At 40.0% G+C, this 18,309-nt stretch overlaps 3 protein-coding genes across 5 annotated transcripts; all 3 read right to left on the bottom strand.

Annotated features, from left to right (window-relative positions):
* Window positions 1–225: 225 nt before the first annotated feature.
* On the bottom strand, window positions 226–2,330 carry LOC115681378 (uncharacterized). The gene is made up of 3 exons (XM_030605298.2): window positions 2,020–2,330; window positions 1,853–1,932; window positions 226–1,153 (listed from the first exon to the last, which is right to left on the bottom strand). The coding sequence occupies exons 1-3, from the start codon at window positions 2,121–2,123 to the stop codon at window positions 360–362; spliced, it is 978 nt and encodes a 325-aa protein (XP_030461158.2). The 5' UTR covers window positions 2,124–2,330; the 3' UTR covers window positions 226–359.
* Window positions 2,331–3,030: 700 nt separating this feature from the next.
* On the bottom strand, window positions 3,031–8,087 carry LOC115681376 (uncharacterized). Of its 2 annotated transcripts, none has more exons than XM_030605293.2 (13): window positions 7,915–8,087; window positions 7,652–7,734; window positions 7,059–7,116; window positions 6,884–6,943; window positions 6,375–6,504; window positions 5,925–6,148; window positions 5,670–5,762; window positions 5,520–5,591; window positions 4,678–4,710; window positions 4,387–4,527; window positions 4,102–4,158; window positions 3,421–3,516; window positions 3,031–3,340 (listed from the first exon to the last, which is right to left on the bottom strand). In XM_030605293.2, exons 1-13 carry the CDS (start codon window positions 8,008–8,010, stop codon window positions 3,299–3,301), a joined length of 1,185 nt encoding a protein of 394 aa, XP_030461153.2. In that variant the 5' UTR covers window positions 8,011–8,087; the 3' UTR covers window positions 3,031–3,298. The 2 variants fall into 2 exon arrangements, with proteins under 2 accessions (XP_030461153.2, XP_030461154.2); XM_030605294.2 differs by having other exon boundaries at window positions 7,818–8,052.
* A 1,212-nt stretch (window positions 8,088–9,299) lies between these two features.
* On the bottom strand, window positions 9,300–18,033 carry LOC115681449 (pyridoxal kinase). 2 transcript variants are annotated; one of them, XM_056306916.1, is made up of 12 exons: window positions 17,770–18,033; window positions 14,704–14,797; window positions 14,481–14,585; window positions 13,408–13,491; window positions 12,822–12,946; window positions 12,616–12,680; window positions 11,934–11,997; window positions 10,969–11,034; window positions 10,475–10,531; window positions 10,104–10,148; window positions 9,954–10,007; window positions 9,300–9,575 (listed from the first exon to the last, which is right to left on the bottom strand). In XM_056306916.1, exons 1-12 carry the CDS (start codon window positions 17,854–17,856, stop codon window positions 9,435–9,437), a joined length of 987 nt encoding a protein of 328 aa, XP_056162891.1. In that variant the 5' UTR covers window positions 17,857–18,033; the 3' UTR covers window positions 9,300–9,434. The 2 variants fall into 2 exon arrangements, with proteins under 2 accessions (XP_056162891.1, XP_030461263.1); XM_030605403.2 differs by having other exon boundaries at window positions 12,822–12,895; window positions 17,770–18,032.
* Between the last annotated feature and the right edge of the window lie 276 nt (window positions 18,034–18,309).

Genomic DNA, 18,309 nt, shown 5'->3' with positions numbered 1-18,309 from the left:
AATATGTTACTTATCGTACTTTCTATCACAATTATGAGAATCTTGCATGTAATCTCAGTAAACAGCACTGCGGTGTCTAACTATATCTTAACTTATAAGACCAATTCCCAGATTTCAGAAAATTAAACTAAGTAGTCAAACGCAACCTAGTGGTTTACAGACTGTTTCTCTATTTCAATCACCTATTGTAACGCATCTTACTTGTATAAATAATATGGTATAGACTATAGAACAACCGCACCAATTGATGGATTTATGGAATTACATTAAAGCACCTAGTAATCAGACATAGGTGGTTTAATAGTTGAAAGAAGCAGCTTACACAAGAAGTTTTGGCGTTAAAATTGAAAAGAAGCTACTCATCGCTTTTGTGCTTTCCTCCTCCTGGATTGCGCCTTCTGCCATTTCTTCCTTGTAACGAGCTTGCTCTTTGGTTTCAGCTTCAATTCAGGCGAGAACTTGTAATTCGGGTCCCTCATGCGTGCTTGGATATCTTTGAAGAACTGCATATTCAACCTCTTGGGCCCTCCCTGTCTGAGTTCCTCGTACTCAGGTCCAGAAACTATATTCTCAAAAGCTCCAATTAAAATGTCCAAGTCGCTCATGACTTCCCACACGTTAATATAGCGACCATCAGGTCCCTTTTTCAGTTTCTTCAAGGCATTCTCAACTGCTAATTTCCGGGCTTTCTTCCCGGGGGACAACTCTTCTGGTTCATTTTCAGCGTTCAGCAGCTCTGAGATCGTCCTGTATTTCGGTTTTTCCTCAAACTCGAATATCTTATCAATATACTTATCACTGGCTTCATTGGGGTATGCTTCAGTCGGAATGTCGTCGTCATCGTCGCACTCACTGCCGGTCCACAATGTCTTCTCCTCGTCACTATCAGACCATATACTATGTAGTTCATCACTATCGTCTGCATCGATCAGGTCGGAATTCTCTTTCGCCTTTTGCCTGACTTTACGAATCTTTCTTTCTAGACCGTTCCGACTCTTCTCATCACTGTCGCCTTCATCCTCACTTCCTGTCCACAGGGAAGTGTCTTCCTCCATCTCTTGCTTCCAGGATTTCCTAAATTCTTCATTTCCTGGCTTACCGCCACTAAACAGATCGTAATATCTGCGCTCATCACCAGCATACTTACGTGATGCTGCAGAGATAAGGTAACGGTCACGACCGAATATCAGCCAACAGACGGAAAAGAAATCGAGGGCATGTTGTAAACTCAGCATAATCAATTAAATAAAGGAAGAAAAGAAACTAGAGTCGCTCTCACACTTCGAACTGGCAAAAAGAGGCAAATCAGTCTAATCAACAGGGGTGCCAAAAAATTCATGTCCTTGAGGCAGAGTCAACAACAACAATAACGAAACATGAACTTGTCAAAATAGTTTCAAGCACAAATAAAGGGCAATTTGTATTATTGCAACTCAGTCATGTCCCATCCCCTAACATCCCCCACTCCTGTTTTTTGTTTTAAATAAATGACATGCAGCCGTCCTCACTCCTTCGAAATTTCAAATAGAAACAGCAAAAGACGACATTTTCGAGGGAAATAAGGACGCAGATACAGTCATGAATCTCATCCTACCGATCCTGAATATTGAAGATAACATCTAGCATGCCCCGTCCACGACTATTAGCTAAAGGCTTCATACAGGAAAATTCACAAGCATGTGATATGCACGTCAAAGCTCAATGGAAAGCCCTCCTCAATACCAGCTCGCTCTTCCGACTAACGAAACGGAATCCTCCAACCCGCACACTTAAAGGAAATTTACATGCAGAAGCACAACGCAAACCGCCCCAGATCACAAAATCCAATTTTTTTTTATAAAAAAAACCCGACCTTGAAAGCTGGGACAAGCCCCGCCAGGGAAGCGGCTCGTTCTTGAACTCAGACCCAGTTCTTGGCAGAGACATTGCGACCTGAAAACACGTTCAAGTTAGGAAGAGAAACGAAGGGCAATGTTCACGTGAGCCACGAACGACACGCGATCAAAAAAAAGTTTTGACCTTGGAAGAAGGGACGGAAACGGTGGGCGCGAGCTTGATGTTCTCCCGCAGAAAGAAGAGAGAAGCGAGCGGGAGGCTCGGGAAGAGAGTCGAAATGGGGTCATCCCAGAACTCTAGCACCTCCAAGACTGTCGATGCGACGAGGATACGATGTCCAAAATATGTTGATCTTTGCAGTGAATCCACACGAGATTCATAAGTATCTGAAAGTGTTCACATACTGAAGTTATTTACTTTGTACGGGAGCGATTTGTGCTTTTGTTCTTGGGAGTGCAACTGAAGCAGTGATTATGTGTGTGCCTCTGTGTAATTTATTGAGAAATGAAATCTAAGTTATTCATTTTGCACCAACCCTACTCTTGAATTCAGCCTGTGCCTATTCGAAATCGATCGGGGTTGACGTTTACCGGAAATTAGGAATGCCCTTCTTCATTCATATTTTCGATCGCCGTGACCTGATGTTTTCCATCCCTCTTAAGAACGTTTTTCTAATTATGAATTGGAGGTGTTAAACGGTCTCGAAATCAACCGACTTTGACACAAATAAAATTGAAGAGGCATCGATCACCAATTTGTCAAATAAAATTGAAGAGGCATCGATCACCAATCGTTCGATAGTGATATTACGTCCGTATGATTTGCGTTTGCGTTTCCAAATAACACTATCGCCTCCAATTACCCCGGTATATAACAATCTATGAAGCAATTTGCTTATACTCGCATTCACGTGAGTTGCAAAAGTTCATTGCCGAATCAACTGGGTACGGATTGTTTATCAAATCCGTAACAAAATGTCAGTGCTTTCGCTTCTTGGGCCATCGAAGAAGATACCGTGACCGTATTACCATAAAATGTAGCAGCTTGAACACATCATTTGGCTCAGTCTCGTACCCCTTGCAGTATGACTTCAGAACATATGTTTCCACTGGTCTGCATCAAATCTAGGGCAAACCATCTGATGAAAATATACATGACTTCCACAAAAAAATGTCTTCAGGATTTTCTGAGATGTCGCACAACGCTTTCCTCAATCATTACTGATTCGATCTGTCAAATTCGATCGCCAGTCACCACTTACAATAAGAGAGAGAACCAGGGGTTTAATCACATGCTTCTATTAACAGGGCAGAGGACTGATGGTAGAGTTTCAAGAGCATAACAGTATGTAAACTTGATTAGAGAGATGATTCTATTGCATGTTTGCCCCCGATGCAATGCCATGCTTCATTATAAAGTAGAGCAGAAGACGGATGCACGTGTTCACGCTGTCACAGCCGCACTACAGATTTTGGTCATCAATCATTTCAATGGTGGGAGCAAACTGCAAAGGCAAAAAGAGCAAGGAAATCTTAGTCACACAGAGAGAGAGACAGAGAGACAGAGAGAGTCTACAAGGCTTACTTCATCATCTTCATCGAAATACAATCCATCAACAGCACTATTTTGCTGGAACTCCCATCCAAGAGTATGCTCAAGTAGTTCCTTGAATTTCCTTGTCTACAAAGCCAAACAACCCCTCTAAGCAATTCCTTCATATCCATTTAGTTAAGGTTAAGTGACTAGCAAGTATGCAAATTGAAATCAACAGCTGCTAGATGGGATGCACAGAACTAGACAAGTTTCTTTCCACGAACTTCTCCCCAGAGCCACAGGAGAACACGGAATTACAGTCAGGGCAAACTTACAATTGTGTATAGCTGAAGCAAGTTCAATGGTTCAACGGTTCAACTCCCATGAGAAGCAGGAGAAGAAGCAATTAAGTTGGACATAATTGCAAAATTTTGATGTATGTTCTACTAGTCAACCCTATTCATGGTACACACGCTGTGCTCACGAGAGCTCAAAAGTAGATACAAAACTAGAATATTGGAAGTGGAACATATCATAAAGGTTTGTAAGGGCATCAGATTTGGTCCTCAATCGGATGCATATACTCTTAAGGACCCTGATTAACCTGAAAATTTATCACCAAGTGACTTCCACAGCAATCATATCATTTCATGCCATTTTAAAAAAGAAGGTGCAATTCTTATATATCATCATTAAAAGAGGAATGGCAACGCCAAGGCTCAAAAAACCAACCCAAGATAGAAGTTCTCCGTCAACAACTGGAGCACCTAGCACCAACGAAAAGAAATCCTGCAATTCAGAAAAGATATTAAGCGTCACAAGTTCTAAACTTGAATTTGGATTAACGGATGGTACTCAGTTTAGTCAGAAGACAACCAGTAAAACAGTTCAGTCTCATGAACCCATAAAATGTCAACATGAGTTTACAGACTCAATACAATTGTAGGGATATGAAGTATAAATCCAACATGGAAAAGCAGCTAAAACTACAGAATGATTATCATTTAATCCCATTACCTTGCAAAGTCGGTGCAAAAAGCTATCGGTAGAAAACCACGAATCATCCAATAGCGCGGATGTTCCCTGCTCTGTATTCCTGTTGTCTGCAGAGTCCTTTTGAAGTCCATACTTGAGCTGATAGTAGATCACCCTAACAAACTGAAAGAAAATTTATTCCATTTGTCAATACTGGAGGTTTCCTGACTGAGCTCGACCAGTACAGGGAGCACAGCCAATGGGCACCACAACTTAGAAATATAATCCAGTGTGCAGTTAAGAAACAGCGATTTAAGAGTCAAAGACTTGTACCTTTGTGAACAGCTGCGTTCTCGTATGGAAAGGCTGCTCAAGTATTACAGAGAAAGCAGTAAGGATTATGTCAGATGCTATAAAACTACTAATGTTGGGGATGAATTACTACGTTCTAACAGTAGTCCCATAAGCCAGCTAAGTTTATAAATTAACGGGTATTCACTTCCTAGTCTCGCGGCACCTTCCTAGCATGTGCTACTGCCAGTGGCCTTCTCATAAAGCATGATCTTAACAGATCCAAATATAATATGGCTATTTTATAAACAAAAATCAAACTGTAGGACATTATTGCATTGAGTTAAAAAGGAGACTGAGTACCAGCAACTTGAGAATTAGCCATATGGGCTTTTGAGAAACTATGTCCCGATTTAGTGGAGCATTTGCTAAAGAAGCAGAAGTATGTGAAAACTGAAATAACTTAAAGTAGCTTTGCAAGAAGCAACCTAGAGATGCTTTTGTAGATTTATTTTGTTCTGACTGTCATATTTAAACGTTTCTTCAATATAAACATTTCTTATGACTCCCATATAGTATGGATACCCACAAAACAAGCTGTACAATATAAACACTTGGCCCATGTCTAATACCCCACTGCTAAACATATCAGGGGAAAGCGCTGCATATTTTCAAAACCAAGATTATACACAGAACAGTGTGACGAATGTAAAAACTAGCAAGTTGGAAGCAGTCAGTGGTAAAAGACTTCCCACAGGCAGACTGGGAGAGAGACAGCGAGGTTCTTAGACCCAAAAACATAGGCATTTATATACTAACATCAACAACTAATATAACATTTAAAATGTGATGGAATATATGAAACTGTCCAAGCAAACACTTACGGCTTCAGTGCAACCAAGCAAAAGGCCAACCAAAGCTTTCCACTGCAAAAATGCTTCCAGTGATTGCCCCATCTGAAAAATCTACAGTGTCAGACATAGAGCAACTCATTTACCCCATCAAATGGAAAAAAAAAAAAAAAAGGTCATTACCAGAAATGCAATAAAGGAAAATTGGAATTCCCCGAGGAGTAAGTCTTCAGAGCCTCCAAATTCTGTTGCAACTATGGTCTCGAGCAATTGTGTCTGGACCACACAGAGAAAAAAATACAGAATGATCAGCAACTACCGCATCAATCAATATCACAGAGCTACAATCCACTATGAAAAGCACACATATCAAATTATTTTTTCTAACATAAAATATTCACATCTGGCCCGCAGTTTCATGTTTCGCAAGAAGAGTACCTTGTCAAGATTTAAAGAAGTAAGTTCATGGCCTTCAATTCCTCGGCGCTTGACAACACGGGGAATAAATGTGTAATAGCATCCCCTACCGTGAGACATGTCCACAGTTGCTGAAACCTTTCTTGTTTTCAGTTTTTCATCTAAAGCTTTCTCCATTGCTGTTTTTTGGGTGTTCTTTAAGATCTCTGACTCACATACAACAGTGATATCTCCTCCAATGGGTTCTGAAAACAAATGAATCATCCATGATAATATTTCTTGATTCGACATTGCATGGAAACTGGAAAGTAGATGTATCATTGAGTGAAGAGATAAAGGACATATGAATATTCATGCAAAACAAGCATCAATAAACACGATAGGTGCTCCATCACCAAGCGAGAAGACACCTCGGCGACAGACAAGATCTGCAAAAATTAACAAGCGGTCTCAGGGCAGTAAATGGCATACCAAGTCTTTGAATAGTATCCTTAGTTATGTAATTGGATAAACGCTTCCAATCTCCATATCGATTTAGATCATAAGGACCCAGTTGTCTATCGAACTCCATACTTCTTACAGCTTGACAATACCTCTCTGCCTTGACAAAGTCAACAGGAGATAATGTTATGTCAGGGGTCATTCCGTGAGTGTCCAAAAAGGATATGTCATTCTGCCAAAATTCAAAATGTTAAGTAGAAAAGTTTAATTCTAATCGCCCCTTAATCTTAGATGCATCATTGTCCACCTCCTATAATGAGATCAGATGGCCCACCCACTTCCCACAAGTAGAATATCATAAACTCGCATCATGCTTCTGTCACTTCGAGTATCATGTAATTCAACAGAAGCCGAAGTTTTATGAATAGTAGAATTGTGCTTTAAAGTATGAAAGGGGAAGCATCAGCACCCAACTCCATATTTGCAGGCAAATGTCATCCACATAGAGGAAAAAGTTGATCAAGCTTTCAGCAACAGACCTCTTCTTCAGACACGCTAACTAATCGCTCTTCTTCAGTATTCCACCTTCGAATGATAACCTGGTCAAACATCATCACCACGAAAGCTAGTCGTGACAAAAACATACAGCGTTAACTTCTGATATAATGACCTATCTAGGTGGTAACCAATGGAAGACTCCATCAAATTCCATACCTCAGACAGACCAGCATCAACAAAAAATCCTACAATTGGCGAGAACTCTTTGCCATCTCTGCACACCAACGATTTAAGACATTCCAAGCACATGAAGTTTCAAATTAATATAAGATGATTGACAATTAAGCAGTTGCCAATCTGCTATGACTAAAGCATTCAAGACCAATTCACCAATGGAGAAATGGCAGCTTTCCAGAAGGTACATGAACTTGTAAAGACAAATGATCTCCATAAAGAGAAGCACAGAGTACGAATAGAACGGAAAGATAGCACGGCAAACTACAAGGCGGAGAGAGAGCGCAGCGCAGAGTACCGGACCCATGAAACAAGAACATATAACGCAAACTTTAAACAGAAAAAAAAATGACATTTTGATGCACCTCCGGAGTGATTCAGGATCGCCTTCTACTTCAACCCATCAAATCAGCTCAACCGATTTATCCGGCTGCATCGATTATTTCGAACTCATCACACAGTACTAACAGGATGACATTGCTCTATAAAGCAAACGAAACGAAATCAACAGGACACCACCATGACTGCTGATCCAACATAACGGACTATCGAGAGTAAAGTGCGCATAAACCGACCTGCTCGAGGAGCTGTAGTAGACGAAATGAACACCGGGAGGAATCATCTTAAGCCCCTTGAAAGCAGGCCCAACAGAAAACATCTGCAAATTTCACAGAATCAACAGAAATTAGCCGTGCTAACTGCCGATACGTGGAAAACCCAGCAAATTGCAGCCATTTCTACCGCATACGACCATCGCGAGATCTCTGAACCAAATGGAAATGCGATGGGCGCGTTACGATATGGAATCCAATCGGTGCGCGAGCGAGCGATACGCGACCTGGGTGTCGATGCCGACGAGCGTGTGCTCAGGAACGTCGAGGAGGAGCAGCGTGACGCCCCGCCTCACCAGCTCCAGAGCCGTGTCCGCGTCCATCGTCGCGACGCCGAAGACGAAGTCGAGTCTTCTTCGCTGCTTCCTCTTCCTTTCTCTTCTTCTTCTTCCTTCCTCCCTCCAGAGGCTTCCTGTTGTACGTGCCTTCCCCTTGCGGCGGCGGCTATGATTCGGTTCGAACTTTGTGAGCCGAATTGAACCGGACCCAATTGGAGGGAAATTGATTCGTATTTTACATTTGTCACCTCTTTTTCAGCTTTCACAATTCAATTTTTTTTTTCAAGACAAGGAGTACTTATATTTCTTTCTTTTTTTTGAAATGTATGATGAAATTTACAGCATTCATGCCCGATTTCAAATTTATTTAAGAAAAGGTAGAAAAAAGTAAAAATATATATACACACACACATATGTTTTTAAGTATAACTCCGATGTATTTAGTATACAAAAACTGTGTATCAGATTGGAATGGAATGAAATGACTTGAAAATAATGAGAATACACATTCCTCTGTTTAGTCTTGCGTGAATTGAAGCTTGAATTTCGATCATTTGCTTGCTTTCATCGTCGTAACAATTATAATAAATTGTTTAGATGTAAGCACGCACTTCCCATTTTCGTATTTTCATTTAATAAACCGTTAATCACGGCCGAAACAATTATAATAATTGCACTTGCTTCTTGTGATGTTCAAGGCTATTTTCTTCCAAGCACCCCAGTTGCTTTCATTAGCTTTTCTTCTTTTTTTTCCTTCCTTTTTTAGAAGAGCTCCCCAAGATGAAACTAATTAAATTCTTAATTTTAAGTTTGAGAAGCTAAACACTCTAATCCCTCATCTGTTCCAATGGGAACAACGAGGATCTTGGACAAACAGAACAAATTCACTCAGAAAGACTACCTCTTTAAGGAAAAAGAAGGCATTGCCTGGAAATAAAATGTTCTTTTTCCAATGGTTAAAGGAGGGAATCACAGTTCCCTAGGAATAATTGATTAAATAACTAATTATTCGCTAAGTTGGATATTCGATTTGCGCCAATTTCAATCAGCCATGAAGTTCGATTTCTGTTTCTTATGGGTCTTGAGTCTACTTTCAGTTATTAACTTTTTTAAATATGCTATTTTGACTTCTCTTTTTTTATAATCAAATCCTCTAACTTGCTAACAAGGCGAAACGTTCGTATCCATCGCTCAAAGGATACCAATTACGATGACCCTCCCCGCTGAACATTCCACGCATATTACGTGAGCATTATGAAATTGATCTCAATTCTCAATCTGGCCTCTGAAGGAAGCCATATTTGTCGAGGTGAGCATCGAGTGCACAAGCAATAAAGAAGAACACTAACCTTTCCCGCCTCTTATTGTTGACACAAAACCAAATAAAAAGTTCGAAGCACAGCCAGGGCATAAAAAATCAGTCTTATAACTGATACTATGATGAATGGAATAAGACAGCGAATAAGTGTTTAGTCGAATCTTTCCGCTTTGAAATTGACCCGTGGGTTCCGTATGTCGTCTTGACTTTGAATCAATCGGATCTCCAAGCTGCTCGATTGCGGATCGAACTCGGCACTTCTGTAGCCGTCCACTGTTCTCTGAAGTACTGCCTGCAAATCATGGTAGAAGCCCCACAGTCAATCATGTTTATACCTCGAAATGATGCAAACAAGAGTCAATTTATTTGATCCTAGTGGTGAGCAAAGCAAAAATAGGATGTGGCCAATCTATTCACTTTCGCCTAGTGACCTAAGTGTGTGAATGAATGTGGATGGAAGAAAATGGCCAGTGAATGTTGGCCTCCATTGGCTAGATAAGAACAGATAAACATGGTCAACATCTGACTCTATATTTAGTGAGTCTCCAAGCTGAGGATAGGAGTAGGATACGACGAAGTTTATAAGATTTCTTCTCCTATCCTAACCCATTACTATAATTTTACCAGGAAGACCAAACAAAACCTAAAATAGAATAAGATCCATAAGCACCTGTAAGCTTGACACCGCAAGCTCTGCTGCCTTATCAAGGTTGTCAGGATGTTTCTGGAAAAACCAAGAATTGTTGGGTTCAGGAAGAGTAAATTACTGCAAGAATTACTACAAGTTAGGAAAAATCAAAATTCTAAAAGCAGGCAATACATTGCTCCATCCAAGAAGAAGTGCAGTCATGAGATCTCCTGTTCCCTACAATCGCATCAAAGTATTTGTAATGTATCAGCATAAGAGATTGCAGAAATGTTAGGCTGCTAGTGAAAAAGAAACGAGGAATCACCCCCAGAAATCCTGTGGGTCAATTCCAACAATGTATTAATTCAGAATTATTTATTCATCAGATGCTTGCTCCAATGTATTTCAACCAGCACATCAAGAAATAAAAGGTGCAGTGAGTCTAGTGTGTGTCAACAAAATGTTACACGGCCCAAAGTGACGGTCCAATGTTTTATCCGTTTGTCAGTAACTAAGCATAAGTTACACAACTACTTAAAGAGAGTTCGTAAAGGAAAAAATACCGTGAAATAAGCAGGAATTTTTGGAATCAAGATCTTGAATTGCTCAGGAACCTGACCCTAAAAAATACAAGGGAGTCAATGCACTTTACCACCAAAGGATGAGTAGCACTTTCTATTGATGTAAACAAGGTAAAGTAAGGGAGGCAAGATCACGAAATGCTCAAGATTCTTGAAAATGGCAAATATCATTACTTCAAGTTCAGATAACTGGTGCATACTTTTGTGTTTCAGCAAAGAGAAGAATAAGTCAACAATGTCCTTACAATTAGGGAGATATCCAAATACCAGAATGGAATCATATCATGAAAGAGAGCTACTGCACATGATTAAGCATCAATAAAGAGAGTCATGAAAATCCACCAAGAGATGATGCTGCATTTTTATGGTAAAATGTCCAAACCCTTATTTAGACTTGTATTACCTACAAATGTCAGCATTTAACCAAAACTGCTCATTTTATCAGTACAGAAATCATAGATACCGTAAAAACTCACCTTCTCCTTTTGATGACTGCCTATGAGGAGCAGGTTCCCATTTACATTTATACTTGTAATCACAACCTGAGATTAATTAGAAAACGATCAACCTTCAAGTGAGATGGAAAAGTAAGATTCAGAAATGATCCTTCATAGCAGGAAACCTTGTCGAAAGACTAAAGAGCTAATACTGAGCTACCGACAAGCATGTCACTGAAAAAAAATCACACACAGAGCCGAAGGAACAGGGTAATCCTGCACTAGGGAGCTACAATTTCTTTACCAACCTTAGAAAATCATCCAGAAAATAGCAGGAGCAATGAAGGCTATACCCGGTAAAAAACAATTATGCAGCTTTAATAAGAGAGCAAAGTTTGGCAGGAAGGTAGACATCATTTTGAAGTTACACCTGTTATACTTGAAGGATAAGTGCTCAAGCACAGCCACACATAAATCCATAGTAAATGTAATGACTGCAACAAAGTCTCTGAATTTCAAGCAACTTTAACAATGTTCTTATTCTTTGCTCTTATTTGGGGATACAACTTTTCCATCATGCTTCATAATTACATCATTACGTCATTCTATGTAGCTGGTGCAATTGGCAAGCAAGACACATTAGAACTTCTCTATAAACATCAAGAAGAGAGAGAGAGAGAGAGAGAGAGAGAGAGAGAGATTTCTGGAAAGAACACAAAAGGCGAGGGGTGATAAGGGCATAGTAAATGTTGTTTCATACTACCGTAACTTTACGGGTAGGCTTTTTCCGGCCAAAACTTTACAATTAGGTTGAGCCAAGCTGCTGTCATACTACATGTTTTCCAGTGCATAAAACACAAACTAACATTGCTAAGAAGATTATCACTATGCATAGGTAATGCAACATTATATCATTCAAGCCAACTCTACTAAAGTTCACGACATTCAGAATATTATCAGTGATTCACATTAAGAGAAGTTAGAAATTAAAATTACAATGATACCTTTGAAGGTCCAGCATCATGAAGCTTATTACAAACTTCCCTACCATCACTTTCAGACACTATCCTGAGACAAAAAATAAACAAAGAACTCAAGCGAAGGCATAAGATCTGCACTCCTAAAAGCAGAACAAGATCAAATAATCACATCCAAATATTACACTCTGCAAGAAAAAATGCAGACAACCGTTTCTTCTAATAAAGTAACCAATACGAGATATGACTGTAAATGTTTAAAGCATGAAAAAGAGAAACATTAGATGCATAGTATCTCCTAACAAACTAATCAGATTACACTAGATTGTGCATGCTTTTTAGTTTGTGCAACATGTACCCACATGGTAAGTGCCAATGTGCATATGTGCAAGCGTTTCTCAGTTTTGCCAGCCAAGGTAGATAATAGAAACTAGTCAAACGTCATCCCCTGGGAACTGATGCCATTTTATTTAGTTTGGAAGGCAAAAAACCGGTGTGAATATTAAGATACCCATAAATCTAAAAATGCTTTGTTATTTTGTCAATATGATCTAGCTTTGTGTATATGGGTAAGATTTTCTATTCAGCACAAATAGAATGATGAGGACATCAAACTTCGTATTTAACTGAACAGTGGAACCAAGAATTGCACCCAAACCTTTCCTGGAGTAATCAAAAAAGTTGATTTGGCATAAGAACAGGAGGATACCTATACCCAGTCAAAAGTTCTGCTTCAAATTGATTAGGAGTCAACATTGAGGCCACTGGAACAACCTATACAAAAGAAGTATCAATGTATCAAAAAACAGACTGAACCATTAATTTGGAGAACTTCCGAACAATCATCCAAATTCAATTTCTATGACATGAGCAAAAATGTCATCCAGCACATGCATCAACAGGTGCTCTTCTCACCTTCTCCCGGTAGACTGTTACCAGCTCCTGAGGAATATAGAGCTTCCCTTCATCACCCATCACGGGATCGCAAACTAGACAAGAATGGCAGTTTTTACAAGACACAGCCAGTGCCTTGGTCATTTCTTTGTGCAAATAGATTAGGAAAGATATGTTCACGCCATTATCCAGCAGAACAAAAAAATCGCACTAATTGTCAGACAAAATTTTATAAGCTCCAAATAAGACGTAGTCAACTTCCTGACATCACATTAAACAGAATTGCCTCAATATACCCTAAAATGTGTATGGTGACCAGTGAACATGATGTTTATATGCTTTATAGTACTATCTGATTAAGAAATTATTGACAATTAACACAAGCAGAAGGATAGGAAATATCTGAAAGCACCATGATATATGTTATGCTTTTCTTGGACAAGAGAAGATTATCTGAAAAGAGAAATAGATTTAGGAGCAAACTCATAATACAAGGGCCTTCACTAAAAAAACCATTTTTTTTTGTAGCTATTGGGGCAAAAACATGTGCTCGTGACACTAATCTTTAAAGCTAGGGGCCTCTACTTATTATGACAAATTTACTCACCATATGTCAATTTTGGGTTTATAGACCGCAGCTTTTTTACTACTTGCAACACAGTATTCAAGAATGAAACCGAACCGATATAACCTGCAAAGAATAAAAAGTACGATCAAGCTCACAAAGCAATCATTAGATGAAAAGTTTTCCCTATACTAGATGGTAACTTCAACTGCCCAGGGAACAGAATCCCAATAAGAGCCAAAAGAGTACCCAAAAATCGTTTTTGATTTGCCACAAGAACATGTCAAAAGAGGCTAATGCATTCCTCAGACTTCCATACAAGAGATAGTATTCCTTGTGAAACTATTGGTCAGGATAATGATTTCTCTCTAAGTTTTCTAATAGCTTTTCTCGCATAATTTTCTACTAATTTCTTATTTGCCGTGAGATTCTGCTTGGAAAGTCATACTAAAAATAAAAAAAAATTGACAGAAAAAGATGCAAGAGCAATCAGTTACACTATCTCGAAGTCTTCCTCAATGAAACTTCTTTCCAAAAAAGAAATAATGGGAGAGGTGTTCTGATAACTTTTTTCACACAATTTTACTACATAGATTGACTGGATAAAGTATGTGAAGATGCTGGCAAAGAAAGCATATTATTGGCATTTTCACCAAGTGAGATACTCCGGTAAATCACTCAACCGTGAGCCAATATGACCGACCCTACTCCTACCAAGACATTTGTAATTCAGAAGCTCCGACATTGACCGTACTATCAAGAAATTTAGCTACTAAAGTTAGTAGCTCTCTCTCTCTCACAGGGAGCTTCAAATTAAGCGCTTCCACAGGGCAAACATCCCCTGTAAATAGTCTTATTTCAAGCGCCACCATCTTCCAAGAGACAAAAACCACAGCATTTCCCTCCCCCCCTCCCTCCCCCCCTCTCCACATATGCATGCATGTGTGTGCATTCAAGTCTAAAAGCAAAAGGAACGAAAATAATCTATCTATTCAAGAGATGTAGCAACTAGCAATTATATGATCCCAAATACCCATTAATGTGAAAAAGAGCAACCAGCCAGAAGACAAACCTGCAGAACCCCAAAAGTTAATATAAAAAATGAAGTCATATACCTGTCAGTAAGTGTGTATAATAGAGTAGATCATTCGCTTGAAGGCCTTCAATTAGTTCCCACAATTGTTGTCCATTCAAGACTTGACCCTTAAAAGTCGGGTAACCTGAAATAAAATTAAGCTAATTATGCCGTGCTCCAAACTCCACTAAAAGCCTGAAGTCACCCAAGCTTAAAAGCAACACCAAATCAATCCCAGAGTATAGGGCCTTGCAGTAGCTAACCTGTGTGGTTCGAGAACTGTACTGAATTGATGGGATCAACATCGTAACCCAACAGTTGCAGAGGAAAGACGGCTGATTTGTTGCCAACATACCCCTAAGGAAATAGACAATGTGACTCATGTTAGATTACAAACTGAAAACTAGCCAAACAGACAAAAACTACTATTTCTACAAAATATAAGCAATCCCCATGGTACACAAGTAGCCTGTTACAAATGAGAAATCATATCATAGAAAATGTGTAAGTTGATTCCGTGCATATTATCTTGGGTTTCCTATTTTATAGCACACAAACATAGCACAAATACATGTGTGCGGTCTCAATGACACAAGTTTTTTCTCTTCAATCCTTTCTCTTATTGTCACATGATATCCAAGCCAGATTTCACCCTAAATTTATTATGTGTATGAGGTTGCCCATTTGTCAATTCCACGTGCCATTGTTAGTTCAATCGGCACGTGAGAGGGAGTGTTAAAGTATCTCCGCAACGCTTGTCTATGAAATTCGTCTCTTTACCACCTAGTAAGACTACAGTAGGGTGTCGTAAGATGTACATTGTGAAAATGACACCTAATGGCTGTGTTAATCAACTAAAGGCCAGGCTAATGGCAAAAGGATGAATTATGGTGACACTTTTTCTCTGGTTGCAAAAATAACGTTTGGTCATTTCTGACTCTTGTAACCATTTATCACCGCCTTTGCATCAGCAGAACTTTAAAAATGTTTTCCTGCATACATGACAGCCCACTACCTCTTACAACAGTCCAAGGCGTGACTTGAGCATTAGCATTTTAATTGTAAAGGGAGGTATTGGTATGAAGTGGGGACCAGGAGAAAGAAGTAAAAGTAGAAGATAACTGATTTATTCGCACATTAGACTCCTCTGACGGCTTATAATGATCTCTTATACAGAAAAAAGAACAAGACCATCCTCCAAGCAGCATTATCAGACTGTGCGGGTTCATGATGCTCTAATTGCACCACCATCCACAAAATTCTGTTTTTCTTCACCAGTTTGAAACCGTAGCTCTAATGGTCTTAGGAAGACATGTGCAAGTTGCCCTGCAAGTTGTTGTGAAAGTTCCCCATAAAAACTAATTTACCCCCATGCATTATCACATACCGGATTGTCAATGATAGAATCACGAAATTATTCTATTGCGTCTTTTCCCTCATCCTCTGTCAAATTGATAGAGGAGGCCAAAGAGGAGGAGCCTTCATTTGCAAAGTTTTCATATTTTGTGACACAACACTTCACAATAAGAGCACAATGAGATACACAATATGGTGCACCTTTCTTTTTCCTTTGCTCTTTTGGGGTGTATGGGGAGCCAAGAAAATCAGTGTCCACTCACTTAGTCCATTGTCGATACAAACATGAATGCAACTACAAACAGCCACATTGTGTATGAAACATCTTACAGAGATGGCCTTCAAGAATTTATCATCAGCATCGAAGGCAGCTATCTCTTGAGGATTATCAATCCCATTGTAAACTTGATCATATAAAGAATAATGGTGCAAGGCTTGGAAAAATATTATGCCCAACAGAATTCATGGATTATGTATCGTATTCCTTTCAGCTCTTTCGAAGCAAAAGTTAATGCCAGTTTACTAAGCATTTATCAAGAGGAGAAGGTTATCGCATAAGCCAGATAGATAAGCTGGCAGGCAGATGAATCGCTGTGACCACAAGCTTTACAGACCGCAAAATTGTTGGGAGTGTGTCATAGAAGCCAATACCTTCACATTGGGAGATTTCCAAGAGCACCAACATATTTAGTTGGGCCACCTTCACTCAAAAACTTAAGCCAATAAGTTATGGGCAACTAGATATATTAATTTTTCCACACCATACCAATTCTTTGATGTGAGACTTTTTAACACAACACAAACATGCATCTCAATAATTTACCCCTCACATGTGAGCTCAATATTAGGTTTGCTCTCCCTTATTTCAGGGATCCTTCTGCATCGACGGGTCTCAACTTGAATCTCCACTTTGTTGCCTTGTGAGGACCGCAAACAACACCCACCATCATCCAATCCATGGAGGTTGTCATTAAGACCGCAATGCTACACCACAACGCCCACCTTCACCCTAGGTCTCTTTCCCCCAAATGAACCATAAAGGTTGCCCATAAACCATGTTAGTCACAAGATTCTTTCCTTTAGGCATTCATTAAACATCAATAGCATCAAGATTGGACCACCAATCAATCATCGGCTCTGATACCAATTGTTTAGAGCATGCAGCAGAAGCCCGATACCTTCACCCGAGGTAATTGCCAAAAGAGAGCTCAAATCCGAGCCCGTCAACATATCCGGTTAAACTCGCTTTACTCAAAAGTTTAAGCCTGAGTTATGGGCAATTAGGATAAATATACTACCCCACACCACACAAATTCTTTACTATGGGACTATTCTAACATAACTCGCTCACATGTGCATCTCAACAATAACAACTGTTGAGATGAATAGGTGATGGTTCCCTCTCATCAGAGTGAACAAGAGAGACAGAAATGCAGGATAAAGAGGAATACTTGCAACATAATTTCGCATAAAAGTGAGAGATCCTCAATTGTCTTGAGCAAAGAGGGAACACGTAAGCTTCCAATTTCAAAAGACCGTACGAAGAGCTGCGCTCGTCAAACTCAATCCGTACCAGCTACGACAGAGTCACCAACAAAGCTTGAAAACCAAGATAATTACGATGAAACGCTTATAGGACTTAGAAAAAAGCATTTTCTGTCTTGACCCCCATTCAAACCAGTTCATCCGTATAACGTTATTAACAGAAAGCCGAGGACAAACACCAGGGCCCCCAAAAACATCACCAATTTACTACAGGCCAATGACTGCAACTACATATTCCGTTCTCACAGACACGAGCACGAGCACAATAGTCGGCTCCATCCGGACATCTGGATCAATCTCATTTTCCCATCGGGAAGCACAACAGACAAAGAAATCTCGCCCACACTCCCCAAGTCAAGCGCTTCCCCAGTCACTCTCGTTTCTAAACGGCAACACGAAATACGGAACAAGCGACAAGAAGCACCAACCTGAACGGTGTGCGATTGGATGCTGAGGACTCGGCCGGTCTCCGACGGCAATGCCAGCGAGAGGATCGGCGGCACCGTTCCCGACATCCCTCGGACCTTCCCCGCGGTGCTCGGCGTCAAGCCGGAACCGGTCGATATGCGGCCGACGAAGGAGCTCCGATTCCCGCACAAAGTCAGAAGCGCATGCGGAAATTTTCCCGAGAAACTTCGTCCAACGGGAAAACTGCGAGCGGAAGAACTTCGACGTTGAAGAGCGTGGAGATTGCTTGTGGCGATTTATTATACCGAGAGAGACCAGTCTCGGGCGGGCGCCGTCTGGGAAATTACCGTCTTGCCCCGGGAGGTTCCACCGCGAGCGGCGAGGCGGGAGGGGCAATAAAGGGATTTCGCTGGTAATGAAATCTGATCGGTTAGGTTTGTTCGTGAATTCTTTTATTACCAATATTCAAAGTTGAAAATTATTTAGGATTTCTTTTTTGACTTTAATTATGAGAAATAATATAAAAAAATTTATGACGAATCTTGGGGAGACGATTTTTT

The sequence above is a fragment of the Syzygium oleosum genome, unplaced genomic scaffold (assembly GCF_021117445.2).
Source record: "Syzygium oleosum isolate NSW1041296 unplaced genomic scaffold, Sole_v2.1 Sole_v2.48, whole genome shotgun sequence".
Taxonomy (NCBI): Eukaryota; Viridiplantae; Streptophyta; class Magnoliopsida; order Myrtales; family Myrtaceae; genus Syzygium; species Syzygium oleosum.
The sequence above is the reverse complement of the archived record's forward strand: the minus strand, read 5'-3'. Positions and strand labels throughout refer to the sequence as shown.